This window comes from Motacilla alba, chromosome 26, assembly GCF_015832195.1.
Source record: "Motacilla alba alba isolate MOTALB_02 chromosome 26, Motacilla_alba_V1.0_pri, whole genome shotgun sequence".
In the NCBI taxonomy this organism is placed as follows: Eukaryota; Metazoa; Chordata; class Aves; order Passeriformes; family Motacillidae; genus Motacilla; species Motacilla alba.
In genome coordinates, this window is record NC_052041.1 from 5,632,991 (window position 1) to 5,647,565 (window position 14,575).

The 14,575-nt window shown below is 53.0% G+C and overlaps 1 protein-coding gene across 5 annotated transcripts in view; it reads right to left on the minus strand.

Moving 5' to 3' along the window:
• Positions 1 to 14,575, minus strand: part of KCND3 (potassium voltage-gated channel subfamily D member 3) — a 90,410-nt gene that overhangs the window by 18,394 nt on the left and 57,441 nt on the right. For all 5 annotated transcript variants that reach the window (XM_038162469.1, XM_038162468.1, XM_038162465.1 and 2 more), the window contains exon 3: positions 6,035 to 6,197. In XM_038162469.1, coding sequence (XP_038018397.1) covers positions 6,035 to 6,197 — 163 coding nt within the window. The remainder of the gene's footprint in view (positions 1 to 6,034; positions 6,198 to 14,575) is intronic.

A 14,575-nucleotide genomic window follows, 5' to 3' on the forward strand; every position in this document is an offset into this window, starting at 1 on the left:
AGGGGCTGAGGTGACCCAGCAGGGCCCTGGGGGTGTCCCTACATTCCAGGCTGTGCTCTGCTGCCCCCCAGACACGCTGTGAAACTGGAAATAAACGTGGAGCAGCTTCTGGATACTGGGGAAGGCGTTCCAGCTGGGCATCGGGCCACTGCTGACAGCAGATTTAATATTGGCTTTGGAGTGAGCCCATAAACTGGAGCTCACCGATTGCAGCCCTTCCCTTCAGAGGAGACAGCTCCTTGTCTTATACAATCTGGGACTCGGGGAATTTGGAATAGCTGAACTGATGGAAAATGTTATTTTGCTTTCCTCGATGATATGAAAGAAAAGAGGCAGGATTCCTGGTTGGCTAATTTGTTTGTTTGGGTTTTTTCCCCTGAACTCTATTAAGGGATGTGACAAACAGAGAAAGAGGTACCTAGCCCAGCAAAAATGAAATATCTTCTAAAAAATAATAAAAAAGCTTTTTTTCCTCCTGTCAAAGGCTGTTAAATATCAACAACAACAAAAACATATTCCACACAGATTCATTCTGGTTGAAAAAAACATGTTCTTGTAATGTCAGCCAGCTCCAGTTTTAACCTGATTGTTTCTCTCTCCCCAAGTTCCCAACCCCATCCCCTGCTGGCACTGACTCATGTTCTGTTGCTGAGCTCTCCTTAGACAGCTCCAGTCACTCTTTCTTGCCCTTCTTTTCCACGTTACAAGTTCAGTAACCCACCTCCAAAATTTAGGGTGTCAGCTGAAAAGCAGAACATTTCAAAGCTGACTCCCCTGCTCTGTAGCAAATCAATTATTACAATGGCCTGGTTATTGACAGCTGTGTGGGCTGCTCCTCATGGGTACGGGGATGACACAAGCCCAGAATTCAGCCTTTCCCAGCCCCACTCCCCTCTCCCAGCTCTGCTGCAGCTTCCCAGGGTCTGGAACAGGCTGCTCCTACGTCCTCCTGAGGAACAATCAGACACTTGAGTCCCTGCTCTTCCTTCCTTCTGGCTGGAGCCCCTTGTAAGCATCTCCACAGTTACCTCTTCCCTGGCTGCCTGCGTGCCACCATCTCCTGAGGAGATGGAGAACCTCCCTCCATCCCTTGGAAAATCTCCCTCCATCCCATGGGAGAACCTCCCTCCATCCTTTGGAAAACCTTCCTCCATCCCTTGGAAAACCTCCCTCCATCCTATGGGAGAACCTCCTTCCGTCCCTTGGAAAAACCTCCCTCCATCCCATGGGAGAACCTCCCTCCATCCCATGGGAGAACCTCCCTCCATCCCTTGGAAAACCTCCCTCCATCCCATGGGAGAACCTCCCTCCATCCCATGGGAGAACCTCCCTCCATCCCATGGGAGAACCTCCCTCCATCCCTTGGAAAACCTCCCTCCATCCCATGGGAGAACCTCCCTCCATCCCTTGGAAAACCTCCCTCCATCCCATGGGAGAACCTCCCTCCATCCCCTCCTCTCCCCCGTGCCCAGCCTCCCCGCCTGCTGCTGGCCCTGCTCTGTGCTGGCAGCTTCCACTCATCCCCAGACAAGGTGTCCCCTCTCCTGCCCCTTCATCCCCTCTGCTCTCCCTCAGCCTGGCCCTGGGCTCCCAGCTGGATTCTGGAGCTTGGTGCGGGAGCAGCTCCACAGAAGGGTTCTGTCCTGGCAGTCCTTGCCTGGCCCAAGCCTGTGCTTGGCTCTCTCCTGGAAGCCTGCAGGATGGAATGGGAAGAGTGCTCGAGGCTTGTGCAGTGCACTGCTTGTTCTCAGGGAGCCAAAGGGCACCAGATAATAAATGGAATGAATTGAGCGCCCTCAGAGGCTGTCGTCGTCAAAGGCACATTTACTGCAGGCTTGAAAGCCAGCACGGTGATTACCCAGGGCTGGGAAGCGTTGGCAGCTTCAGTGCAGCCCCTGTGGAAGGCAGCACGGAGGCCGTGCCAGTCCCCCTGGGATTATCAGCTCTTCCAGCAGCTCGGCTCATTTAGCAAACCTAACCAGTACATGAGAAATGCACTCCAAGCAGGGCTGGGGTTTTCTTTTTCCCCACAGCATCCGAGCATTTCCATTTTCCCATTTCCATTTTGTGAGGGGCTGCCCTTTGAACCTCTGCTTTCCCCCAAGCTGAGATCCACAACAATCCTGCTGGATTTTCACCCTGGGGGCTCTCCTGTGTCCCCCATGCCACCCCCAGCCCCTCAGCCCTGCCCGTCCTGGTGTGCTGGGGACAATGAGCTGTGCCCGGGGACTGCGCTCACCCCTCCTGCAGCTCCCCAACAATGAGCTGCTCTCCTTCCCCGCTGCTGCTAAAGGAGCAGCCCTTGAGGAGCTGTCAGCAGCTGCCTCTGCCTTTTCTTGCCGGGGTGGGCAAGTGGGAGGTGTTGTCCTCCACCCAGCAGCATCTCCCGTCTCCTTCTCCTCCGTGCTGCAAGCTGAACACAGAGAGGGGCTCCTCCAGCATCATCTGAATTACAAAGTCATTCTATTGTCAAGCCTTTTAAGTGTCACATTCTCTTTTAAATCCAAGGCTGTGACATTCGCTGAAGAACAGCATCGTTTCAAAGTCAGGAAGGTCTATTCTTAGCACATCAGTCAAAAAAGGAGGAGAAAAAAAAAAGTCGTTGGGGAAGGAAAAAAACACAACAATTTTCCCAAAATGAGCCTTGTCACAAATGATCAATTCCTCTCCCAGTCACACTGACCTGCTCCTCGCTGCATGCCAGAGGACAGAATTTGATGCCACAGCACAAGGAATTAAGATTTGCCAGATCTCCTGGTAATTAATTGTCTCACAGTACAGGTTTGGCAACGAATAATTTATCCTTAAAGCGATTAGATCGCTGGTGGTTAGGTTTTGTGTTTTACTGGGTTTTTTTCTTTTTAAGGAACATTTCTCCTCAGTTGAAGAATAGATGCTGATGAGTAACAGCCACCTCCTGGTATTTTATTCACGTTACTTAAACACCTCTTCCTGCTAGACCAGAGCCCCCTCAACAGCTGAGAGGCAAAGTTAGGATGAGCAGAGCCAGAGGGGCTGGGCTGTGTCCTGGGTTTTGGAGTGCAGCCCCTGGGAATGCCAATGCAGGCAGCCTGATGCTCATACAGCACCTCTGCCTCTCTCGTTGGTCACTGGAAAACCTCAGTCTGAGCTCTGATAAAAAATGAACAAGGTCTGCAGCCTTGTCTTGAAATCTACCAGTACATCATGGAAGTTATGGTTCTCTAACTAAACAGAGCCTGGAAAGCATTGATCCTGGTGCATGCCCAAGAAACTGCTCTTCCATTCAAAGAGAACCAGAATTCACTCAGTTCCTGCTGTGCTCCTAAATTCTGCTGTGAGGAGTGGGTTCTTCACATCCAAGGGCTGAGAGAGCAAAGAGATTTTCCCAACCTTCCTGGAAAAGCCACGCAAATGTCTTTAACTTCAATGAGATGGGGCAGAGTTTTAACTGGTTCTGAGGATGGCACTCAGCTCAGTGTGGGATGATGCTGGAACAAGTGTGGCATCAAAGCAGATCCTAATGTCCCCCTGTAGATCCTGGCCATCTCCAGAGGGACTGTCACTAATGCGTGCCTCTCTCTTTCCTGCTTTTTAGCATTCATGCAGCGCTGATCATGTGAAAATTACTCACACTTCTGACTTGGGAAAAGTTTCTTAACTGAGAAATTCCACCAATATCAAGGGAATTAGAAATTCAAATGGGGGAAATTATACACTGTGTGTGTCAATACAGCAAACCTGTACAAAAGCTGCAATCAATCACATTGGCATCAAAGGTGGTGGGACTGTTCCCTGTTACCAAGTGGATCACGGGCCAAAGGAAAAGCAGAATTAGAGGATTGGTTTGCTCCTGGAGAGAGGGGCTGCCCTGTCCAGGAGCACAGAGCTGCAGTCAGCCCTGGTTGTGACCCTGGACAGTGCCCAAGTCTGGCCTGGCCCATTGCTCTGTGCCTGGGCTGGGCTCCGGAGCAGCTCCTGTCCCTGTCCCTGTGCTGCTGCAGCAGAACAAGAGCTCTCTTTCACAGGCTCCAGTTCTTGAAATGGGCTATTGGGCACTGTCCCCACACACTCCCCCTGAGCATCCCTGTCCTGCCCTTTGACACCTCACCTGTTCCTGTGCCAGGTGAAATCCCAAATCCTCGTGCCTGGGCGCAGCCTCACTTCAGCCAGCTCACTCTGCAACCACTGAAACTCCCTGAAAGGCTGCACTGACCCCTCTGGATCCCCTCTGACCCCTCTGGATGCTGCGGGGCAGGGCACAGGGTGGGCTCTGCCATACCTGCCCCCTTCTCTTACCTCTGCTGTGTTGTGTGTGATCAAATCGACCGCTCTCCCTCCAAACCTCCTCCCCTGCCCCACGTGGGCCGTGTCAAACCTCAGACAGGGGCTCGTACAACCCAGCAGTGATGTGCTGAGGCTGCAGCTGATTCCTGCACGGTTCTGTCTCTCTGCTACTCCCCTTTTGTGTTTTGACTGCCAAATGTTGTGGTTTTGTAGGTCTTGTATCTGAGCTCTCTGCTGTCAGCTCCCTGAGATGCAAGAAGCAGGCACGGCCCAGATGCTTGCCTGAAGCACAAATAACACATTTTTCTACTACTGTTCTCCATCAGGTCCCCTGAGTTCTGCATTTCTGGCAGACAGCATTCCATAGGGAGAAAAAGAACCTCAGGCCTTTGGTTTGCAGTTGCTGTAAAAACCTGATTCTGGCTGTGGTGTAATTTAGCAGATCGAAATAGAGATATAGTAAATCTGTTCCACTCTCTCAGTGACTCAGTGAGCTTCCACAGGCAAAAACTGTTCAGAATTTGGAATATTCAGTAATCCCTTCACATTTCCAGGGGCTTTTGTGTATTCCCAGGGCTCCGGTCCCAGCTTCGAGGGGTATGTGTGCTGATAAGTGCGTGTAGCTGGATGGGTGTGTTTGAAACTACAGAGAGACAACAAGGAGCGAAGCAGCCAGGAGGATAAACAGCTCCTGGGGATGATTTAAGGGTTTTTGTGCACACAGCTATCTGTTTGCTTCAGACAAGTACGTGGGAAAGGTGAGTAATAACAGCCCTGTTGCTCCTGGTGCCGAAAATGCCCCGGCACAGTGAGTGCAGCAGTGGGGCTGGGGTGCATTTCGATGGGGGCACATGCTGTTCCCAAGGCAGGGTGTGTAAATCACCCTGCTTGGACATTTTGATGGGGGCACATGCTGTTCCCAAGGCAGGGCATGTAAATCATCCCACTCGGACTTTGGGTCAACCAGTGTCTAAATTTTGTGGGATCATACGAGTTTATTTTGCTTGTGCTGGAAATGTGGGTAGGTAAGTTATTACCTTACAACATAGAATAGGAGAATTTCCTACAAGAACCCATCCAGTTGTGTGTGAGATTTCCACATCAACCTGGTGTGGAATGGCTGAGCTGGATGCCACTGGAACATTAAAACATGTGGGGGGCTCTGCAGCTGAAATTTGCCAACAGTGGTTTTTGTGACCACAAGTCCTGGAGGAAAGCCAGGCAGGAATCACTGCGGCACATTCAGCTCTATTTTGGGGTGTGTGCTTTGTTTAGGGGGCACTGGCAGTTCAGCGCCTGCCCTTGCTCTGGGGCAGTGGGGGTCCAGCAGAGTCTGTTGCAGGGTGTGAGTTTGGGCACTGCCTCTGTGTGTTTGTGCTGGGGGGTTTGGGCAGTGCCTCTGTGTGTTTGTGCTGGTTTTGGGGCTGGGGGGGTTTGGGCAGTGCCTCTGTGTTTGTGCTGGTTTTGGGGCTGGGGGGTTTGGGCAGTGCCTCTGTGTTGGTGCTGGTTTTGGGGCTGGGGGGTTTGGGCACTGCCTCTGTGTGTTGGTGCTGGGGGGTTTGGGCAATTCCCCTGTGTGTTGGTGCTGATTTTGGGGCTGGGGTTTGTCTGTCCCTTCCCCAGAGCTTTAGGAGCGTTGGCGGGATTTGGCCGCGGTGTGGGGCCGGTTTGGGGCAGGTTTTGGGGGATTATCTGAGCATGCAGGGACGGAGCAGGGCCTGCCGGGCTGGGGTGGCCGGGAGGGGCCGGGCAGGCAGGGCTCACCCACCTTCTGCGCGCGGCGCTTGTCGGCGCGCTGGTTCTGGTGGTAGATGCGGCTGAAGTTGGAGACGATGACGGGCACGGGCAGGGCGATGACCAGCACCCCGCTCAGCGAGCAGATGGAGCCAAAGATCTTCCCCGCGATGGTCTTGGGCACCATGTCCCCGTAGCTGCGGGCACAAACACACGGGAGACCCTCCTTGAGACCCCCAGCCTCGGCAGGGCCTGCCCAGGGCCCGGGGTGGCACCGGAGCCGTGAGCCAGGGACAGCTCCTGGCACTGCCACCCTGGGCTGGGCACGGCCACCCTGCCCCTGGCACGGCCACCCTGCTCCTGGCACTGCCACCCTGGGCTGGGCACGGCCACCCTGCCCCTGGTACTGCCACCCTGTCCCTGGCACTGCCACCCTGCCCCTGGCACTGCCACCCTGCCCCTGGCACTGCCACCCTGTCCCTGAAACGGCCACCCTGCCCCTGGCACTGCCACCCTGCCCCTGGCACGGCCACCCTGCCCCTGGCACTGCCACCCTGGGCTGGGCACGGCCACTCTGCCCCTGGCACAGCCACCCTGGCCCTGGCACTGCCACCCTGTCCCTGAAATGGCCACCCTGCCCCTGGCACTGCCACCCTGCCCCTGGCACGGCCACCCTGCCCTGCCTGGCAGCTCAGCCCAGCACAGAAAGGCCCTGTGTGGCAGGGCAGAATGCTGCTCAGCAATTGCTGGGAGTTGAGGGCACTTTGGCAGGGCAGAATGCTGCTCAGCAGCTGCTGGGAGTTGAGGGCACTCTGGCAGGGCAGAATGCTGCTCAGCAGCTGCCGGGTGTTGAAATTCACCCCTCTCTCCTCTGTGCCTCCTCTGCCTGCGGATGAGCTCCAGCACACCTCAGACTGTGTCTGCTGGGAGCAGGTTCGTGTGTTTCCCCTCCCTGGTATCCAGGTGCAAGCCAGGACTGATTTACACTTCCATTTCAACCCCCAGCAGTTTCCCTGCCCTCTGCACAGTCAGACATTTGGGGCTTGTTTGAAGTCTGCGTTCAGTAAAAGGTGAATTCTCAGGGATATGAGACCAGCTGGAAAATATCCATGCAAAGCCCTGCGCTGGGCTGGACCCAACAGTCTTCTGCTGTAATTCGTGTTGCATAAAGAGCGTGTGGAGCTGTGCGAGAGGAGGCCACGGGGATGCTCTGGGGGCTGGAGGCCCTCTGCTCTGGAGAAAATCTGAAAACTGAACATTGAAATCCAGACAAGCCCCTGGATGCTATCAGAGGGTATTGGGGATTTCTGTGGGTATCTGTGAGATGTTCTGGTGCTTGGTGCAGCTAATGTTGAAAGGAGAAATGATTTATTTCAATTGAGGCTTTGTTTTTACATTTGATGTCAGTCTAGGACCAACAAAGAGGGGAATAGAGTTGAGCTAAGCATAATTTACACCCAAGAGGAAAACCAGACATTTCAAAACACCTTTTTTCTCAGCTGCCCTTCCCGTCCCCATGCAGGAGCCTGTTGGCATGAGGGGCTGAAGAAGAGCAGGGCTCCTTGCATGTTAAACGCTTCAGCCATTAGCCAAGGCTTATTTATCCCAAGCAGGATCCTTCTCCTGCCTTCACCAAAACCCCTCAGAATACCTCAAATCAATAGATGGCTCTTCATGTCTATTAACTTCGTAGCTGCTGCTTTATGCAAAGATCATTTCAAAGCTCTTGCTAAGTGACAAGTTCTTCTACCTCATTTAACACTGCTCTAGAAAAAAATCTCACTCCTCTCCTGCTGGCCCTTAACACAATAAGGCTGAGAATTAATCATATGCCTCAAACATGATCTCAGTGACCCGGAGCAGGGAGAAGAAGCCCTTCTGTGCATTTGCAGGAGTACAATAATAAGTGTCTGGCTCAAGTCTGTCTCAGGGAGTTTTGTTCTTACAAGCAGGCTGAGAGTCTCCTCATTACTGGCACTTGGCAGCAGAGCTTTGGAGCACCACCAGGAAGGATCCAGCCCTTGGGGCAGGAAGGGTTTTGTGGGGAGATGGAGAAGGTCCCTGTCAAATCTCCTGTGAGAGGAGGACCCTGGGGAGCTCTGCAGTGGCTGGGCTGGTGGATTCTGGGCCCCTGGAGGATTCTCCTGCATCCCTGCTCTGGGGATCTGCTGCCCAGGACATCAGTGCCTGGGAACACCTCCCGTGGCCTCACTGGGCTGAGCTGGGAGCTGGAAATGCCAGCCCTGAGGTCTGGGAATGTCTCAGCTTGGTTAGTCAGAGGCAGAGGCAGCCAGAGCCCCACGTCCATCCCCTGCACAGGCTGAGAGCCTCCCTCGGCCTGTGCCAGGGCTCTGAAGCTGCAGCTGCTCTGCTCCTCCACTGGCATCCTCAGCTCCTGCAATATTAATTGCTGGAGAGACTGCTTCTGTGCTGGTGCTTCCACGAGGCACTAATGGCCCCGTGGCATGTTTCTATCAGGTACAGTGCCAGAGGAACGCGGCTCCTGGATTCCAGGTAGTACTAATTAGGCATTTCAAACCCAAAACTTCTTCTCCCCAGACTGGAATGAGAAAACCCAACTGTCCCATTAATTTATTTAGCAAAAGGCAACTTGTCACCTACAAAACTTCTACAGAAAGTGCATTTTAAGCAATTCATCAATAATCTGGTTAGAGCAGCGAGAAGATGGAGGAGTTGGGTAATGATTAATGTGCAGAGGGTCTGAGGGGTGTTTGAGCTGCACAACGCAACAGGAGGCTGAGTTCCTGGGGTTTGATGGGACCTGCAGGGACTCACTGCAGTGGGGTTTGGTGGGACCTGCAGTGGGGTTTGATGTGTCCCTCCTTCCCTGAGGGTTCTGCCAGGAATCCACTCAGATCACGACAGGCTGAGCCCATTTTCAGCGGCTGCGTTCAATGGAAGGTTCACCTGGTGCAAGGTGGAGCGAGATGAGATTTGAGGTCCTTCCAGCCTGGAACACTGCAGGGTTCCTTGCTCTGCTCCCTGGCACTGGCCTGTGGAGGTGTGCCGGTGCCAGGGGAGCTGTCACAGCCCTGCAGTGCTCCCTGCACGCTGGCAGGAGTTGCAGAGCCCCCACACAGCGCATCCCGTGCACAGCCTGGGTTTGTCCCCCTCTCCTGCTGTCCCTCAGCTCCATTTCCTGCCACGGGAACTCTCTGAACCCCGGGACTGATTTTGCTCCAGCCTGGAGGCGCCTGCCTTAGGACAATGGGCACAGAATATTAGCATTATGTACTGTACAATGGAGCGTGATTTTGAAAGCCTTGTGCAGGAGAGAGCTGGAATAAAGCATGGAATTGGCATGTAGCTTTCCAGGTGCAAGAGAGCCTCTTTGTGCTGCAAGAAATTCACTCGGAATTGGTGTTGTGGCTCTCACAAAGGAGGGGAAATGGCCAGAATTCAGCTCGAAGGCTTCAGTGGCATTGCCAGGCTGTGCATATTGCACCTGACAGCTCTGTCCCTCCGTTCCCCGGGTGCGAGTCCGAGGTGATCTCGCTAATGTTGCTCTGAGCCCCCAGTGAAATAATGCCTGTGTCGCTCCCAATGAGCCAAGGGCAGCAGAAGCCAAGGCTGCTCGTTGCCCTCCGTGCTGACAGAGCAGGGAATCAACAGCTGGGGCAGGGCTGGGGGCTCAGGGTTCAGTTCAGCATTGCTCACCCACCCTGCTGCAACGAGCCCCCCAAGCCCACCTGGGCTGCTTTGGGCTGCAAGGGACCTTTTAAAAGCCATTTATTCCACGTTCCCCCTGCCTCAGGCTGCTCAGAGCCCCCTCCTCTCCACCTCGCATGTCCCCAGGGCTGTCCAGCTGTGTTTTACTCTCTGGTTTGGGCTGGGGCCTTGGGGGTCCCGGTGCCTCCTGCCAGGCTGAGCTGTAAACAGAGCCACGACGGTCTGAAGCAGGAGGATCTGCAAACAGGCTGTCAAATGACAGCCTTGAACAGTAAATCAGCCGTGGCCGGGGAAGCACAGAGCCTATTTCATGCTAGGATTCTTTTACATTAAATATACTTATTTTCTGCCTTGTTTGGAGCTGGGCACTTCCCCAGCTGGGTATTCAACTGCGAGATCTGGCATGGTTTCACACTACTGTTTTCTTTTTCCCTGGCATAATTCATTTGCTGATGTTTTCATGGATGCTCCAGAAGCTCTGCTGCAGCTCCAGCCCTCAGCCAGGCTGTGAGGATGAGGGCTGGGGATGCCTACCAGCTCCAGCAGCAGCTTATCTTCAGCACTTGGATTCCCTTTGGCTTTTAGCAAAGCTGTGGCCAGCAGTTGCTTAGTGGGGATTTTCCAGGTAAAGTTGCCTTTTTGATACTGTTCTGATTTTTAAATTGATATTTCTTAGTGAGTTTTCTGTGATAAAAGGACAGAGGTGAATTCAATGCTGTCCTGCTCCGAGGAGCAGCGAGTTCTGTCGCTCTGCAGTGGGGAGCATCAGGAAGAGAGGAGGGTTATTCCCTGATGGATTCCCCAGGGTAGCTGTACCCACCCTCAGCAGAGCCAGATCAAGGGACAAGCTGAACTTGGAGCCAGTTCCAGGCTGCTCATTGCCCCAGCTGGGCAGAAAAGGTGACCTGAGAGCGACTGGTGGCAGGAATATTCCTTCCAACAACAGCAGGGCCTGCCCAGGGAAGCAGGAATGTTTGTGAGGACTCAGGAACAAACTGAGTGGGTTATTTAATATGCAGAGGGTGGAGAATGCTTCATCTATTAACACTCTGGTTCCATTTATTCCTCCTGGCTGGGATCAGCTTCTCAGCCCGTGGGCAGTTCAGACAGATGGGCTGAATTCGGGCAACATTCAGACCTTGAGTTGAAGCTAAAAATGGAATTTCATTGGCAGGAAAAGTAGGTCAGAAAGCTAAAGCCCCTCGTCCTAAATGATGAAAGGCTCCTAATCAAGTGCTCCCTATTACCATTCATTAAACAGAGCAGGGGAGGAAATATCAGGAGAGAGCTCTGCAGAGGGGATGGCAACAGGAGAGGGAGAGTCCTGCTGCCTGCCAGGGGCTGTGCCCCGTGCTGATTTGGGGTTTATTTCTGTTCTACCCCAGTCAGGGAGGGGCTGATCTGGGGTTCATTTCTATGTTTTACACCTGATTTGGGGTTCATGTCTCTGTTTTACACCTGATTTGGGGTTCATTTCTCTGTTTTACAGCAGGTTTGGGGTTCATGTCTCTGTTTTACACCTGATTTGGGGTTCATTTCTCTGTTTTACAGCTGGTTTGGGGTTCATTTCTCTGTTTCCCCAGGCAGGGCAGGTGCAGGGCCAGCTCTGGGGTCAGCAGCACAGGGAGGGCCATCCCCACCCCACCATCCTGGCATTCCTTCAGCTGGGATTTCTCCCTGTGATGCTTCAGCCTCCCTGCTTGCCACAGCCACCAAGCACCAAGAACATGCTTGAAAAATGAGGAAACAGTCCTGAGTGTTACTGTCCATCTGAGCAGGCATCTGGCATGGGAGCAGCTGAGTGCTGCTCAGTAATGCCCACTCTTAAAAAGTGTTTGTTTTAATGGAAAATAAAATGTCCCAGATTAAGGCATTATTTATTTCTGGCTGCACACACTAAAGGCCTTTTAAATTACTTCATTCATTATTAATTCAAGAAGAATCCTGATATTACTCAGAGTGAAAACCTTACACAATTACCTGCTCAGAGAATTCTCTGGTTTTTGCATCTTAGCTCTCTGTAAAAGGAATCTTTTTGGAGAACACACAGGCTGGAGAGGGCAGGCAGTGCATTGAGCAATTAGACTTTTCTCCTAATAGCAGGGCTGCAGGCTCCCTGCCCTGTCTTAAGTCCTTAACTGTGGTGTCAGCTTAAAGGAAATGCTGGGTTTTTGCTTTCATTTTATCCTCATCTTTTTCTTTTCTGTCCTTTTAAGCAGCTTGAGTGTCCATGCTGAGCCATGTCACATTCCAAATGATCCACATACTGTGCATTTTAATGAGCTCCCAACACTGATTATACAAAAAGCAATCTCAGAAATATTTACTGAGCCCAAAAAAAAAAAAAAAAAAAAAAAGAAGAAATAAAGCCTATGGGGAACTAATTAGCTTTTTAAGAATTGGCTTTTTGAAAGCTTCAGACTCTGGAAAAGTTGAACTTGGGATCAGTTTCAAAGAAGCTGAAGGGGTGACTGGAAGAAAAGGGAGTGAGCTGAAATGGAGTGTTTGTAACAGGGATTCCACATCCCAGGCTTGTCTGCACGGGACAGGGGATGCACTGGAAGCTGAATATGTAATAAATAATGGAGAAATGTGATTATTCTGCAGAGAAAAGCCACATAATGCCTGGCTCATTTGTCAGGTTTCTGCAGCCTTTCTGAGGGTTGATCAGAGGGACAAAATCTGTGTCCCTCTGTCCCTGACCAGGTCCCTCCACCGGGGTTTCTCTAGACAGTGATACTGGGAACTCACTGCATTCCAGGCTCGAGAAAATTCCCATCCATCCCATAATCCCATCCCATAATCCCATCCATCCCATCCCATGGATCCCATCCCATCCCATCCCATCCATCATCCCATGCCATGCCATGCCACCCCCAGTGTCCCCTGCCCTGTCACAGCCCTGGGACACCCCCTGCCTGTCCCCCCTGCCCCAGGGTGCCCCTGCAGCCTTGTGGATCCACCCTTGCCCGCGCCCCCGAGCATCTCCCTGTCCCCCGAGCAGCTGCAGTGGCACACGGGTAACTTTTCTGGGTCAGAAACAATTCACCCTCGTGCTGCTGGATGCACGCCCCAGGGCGGCGTCTGAGCCCAGAGCTGCTGGGGTATTTTATTCTATTTCAGAGCTTTCTCAAAGGTGGACTGCAGGACTCCGCTCACAGGTGTCAGTTTCGCTTGGAATGTTTTGGGTTTCAGTTAGGAAACAAAACAATTGAAACCACAAACTTTGTAAGTGAAAGTAACGAAAGCCAGTGGAAAATAGAGGCTGGTTTGTGAATAGTTCAATTTCCTTTGTCTGTATTTGATTAAAACCACCTCGGATTTAACAGGATTTTTCTTTCAAATAGAAAGAAAATCAAGAAGAAAAATAGCCCTGCCTGGAAGTCCCTGTTATTTCCTTCTTCCATGGAGAGTTTTATCATTCTCAGCAAAAATTAGGCGGAGTTGTCGAGGTTTGCCGGTGATGGATAGTGTCACCTCAGATGTCACCAGCCAGAAGTTGTTTCCCTCTCTCTCCTCCTGCAGGATGCAGGCAGCGTGCCAGAGTGTGAAATTCCCTTCTGGAGCCCCGGGCTGGGCCGGTCCCAGAGGGTCTGAGCCCCCCAGACAAGCAGCCAGGAGCCCGGCCTGCAGCCGGTCCTTTCTGCTTGCCCTCGCCGTGGAGGCAGCAGGGATGCCAGCAGCCAGCAGCCTGGCAGCTCCTGCAGGAGAGGCACCTTCCCCAGCCCAGGGGCTCCTGTCCCTGTCCTGCTCTGGGACAGCTCTGGGAGCCCCCAGCCTGGCACAGCCTCGAGCAGCCCCGCCAGGCTGGGAGGGAGGGAGAGCTGGGTGCCAGAGCTTTGTTCCCGGCGTGTTTGGGGTTTTGCTGCTGAGGTCTCCGTGGGGTCCCGGGCAGCCAGCAGCCCCGTGCCCAGCACTGACCCTGGCCTCAGGCCACATCCACACCATTTCAACCCTTCTGGGCATGCTGACCCCAGCCCTGCCTGGGCAGCTGTGCCAGGGCTTGGCAGCCCCTCCCTGAAGGAATTCTCCCTCAGGTCCAGCCTGGGCCTCCCCTGGCTAAGCTCGGGGCTGTTCCCCCTTGTCCTGAGGCTTCTTCCCTGGGAGAAGAGACCAATGGCAATAAAAGGGAAGTGCAGCACATTTCTCTCTGCCCCTGGTTTAGGACAGCAGGGGCTGAGCTTTAAGCTGCTGGATTCAGTACATGGATTTCCTCTGATTTTGGCACCTTTTGTGCCTTTTGTATCCCGGGGGCAGTTAAGCCCCTGCAAGTCTAAACCCTCTTTTATCCAGGGCTAGATCAAAAATGCCTTCTAAAAATATCTCCCATTTGAGCAGGGCTCAGGGGAATCACCTTTCCCTCCTTCTGAGGAAGACAGGAAGAGAGCAGGAGATGCCCTTCCCCAAAGGGAGGAGCTGCCGAAGCCCAGGAGAGAGCCCCAGAATCCCAGAATGGTTTGGGCTGGAAGGGGCCTTAAAAATCCTCCCATGGGGGGCTTGGATCCAACACTGCTGCAGCTACAGCTGTTGGTCCCTAAAGGGCTGGACTCTGAGCTCTTTTCCAACCTTTATGATCCCTGTGCTTGGTTCTGGTGCTGCAGGAACCCGGGCAGTGCATGGCTGCGCTCTGCTGAGAGCAAAGTTTTGTTGCTGTTTTTATTTTAAAAGTGAAATAGTTTCCTGTTAAAATGAATGGGTGGGTTCAGGCTCTAATGGAACCAGAGGTTTCCCAGTCAAATGAGCCTTACTCCCCTCATGGTGCTCAGTAATCTCATCTCCTGTAGGGACTCTGTCCCCTGGAACAGAGGCACAGCTCCCCTGCCATCAGGGAGAGTGGCAGCTTCGGTGTCCTGGCAGGGAAATGAGGCTGGAATCTGGGCTGGCC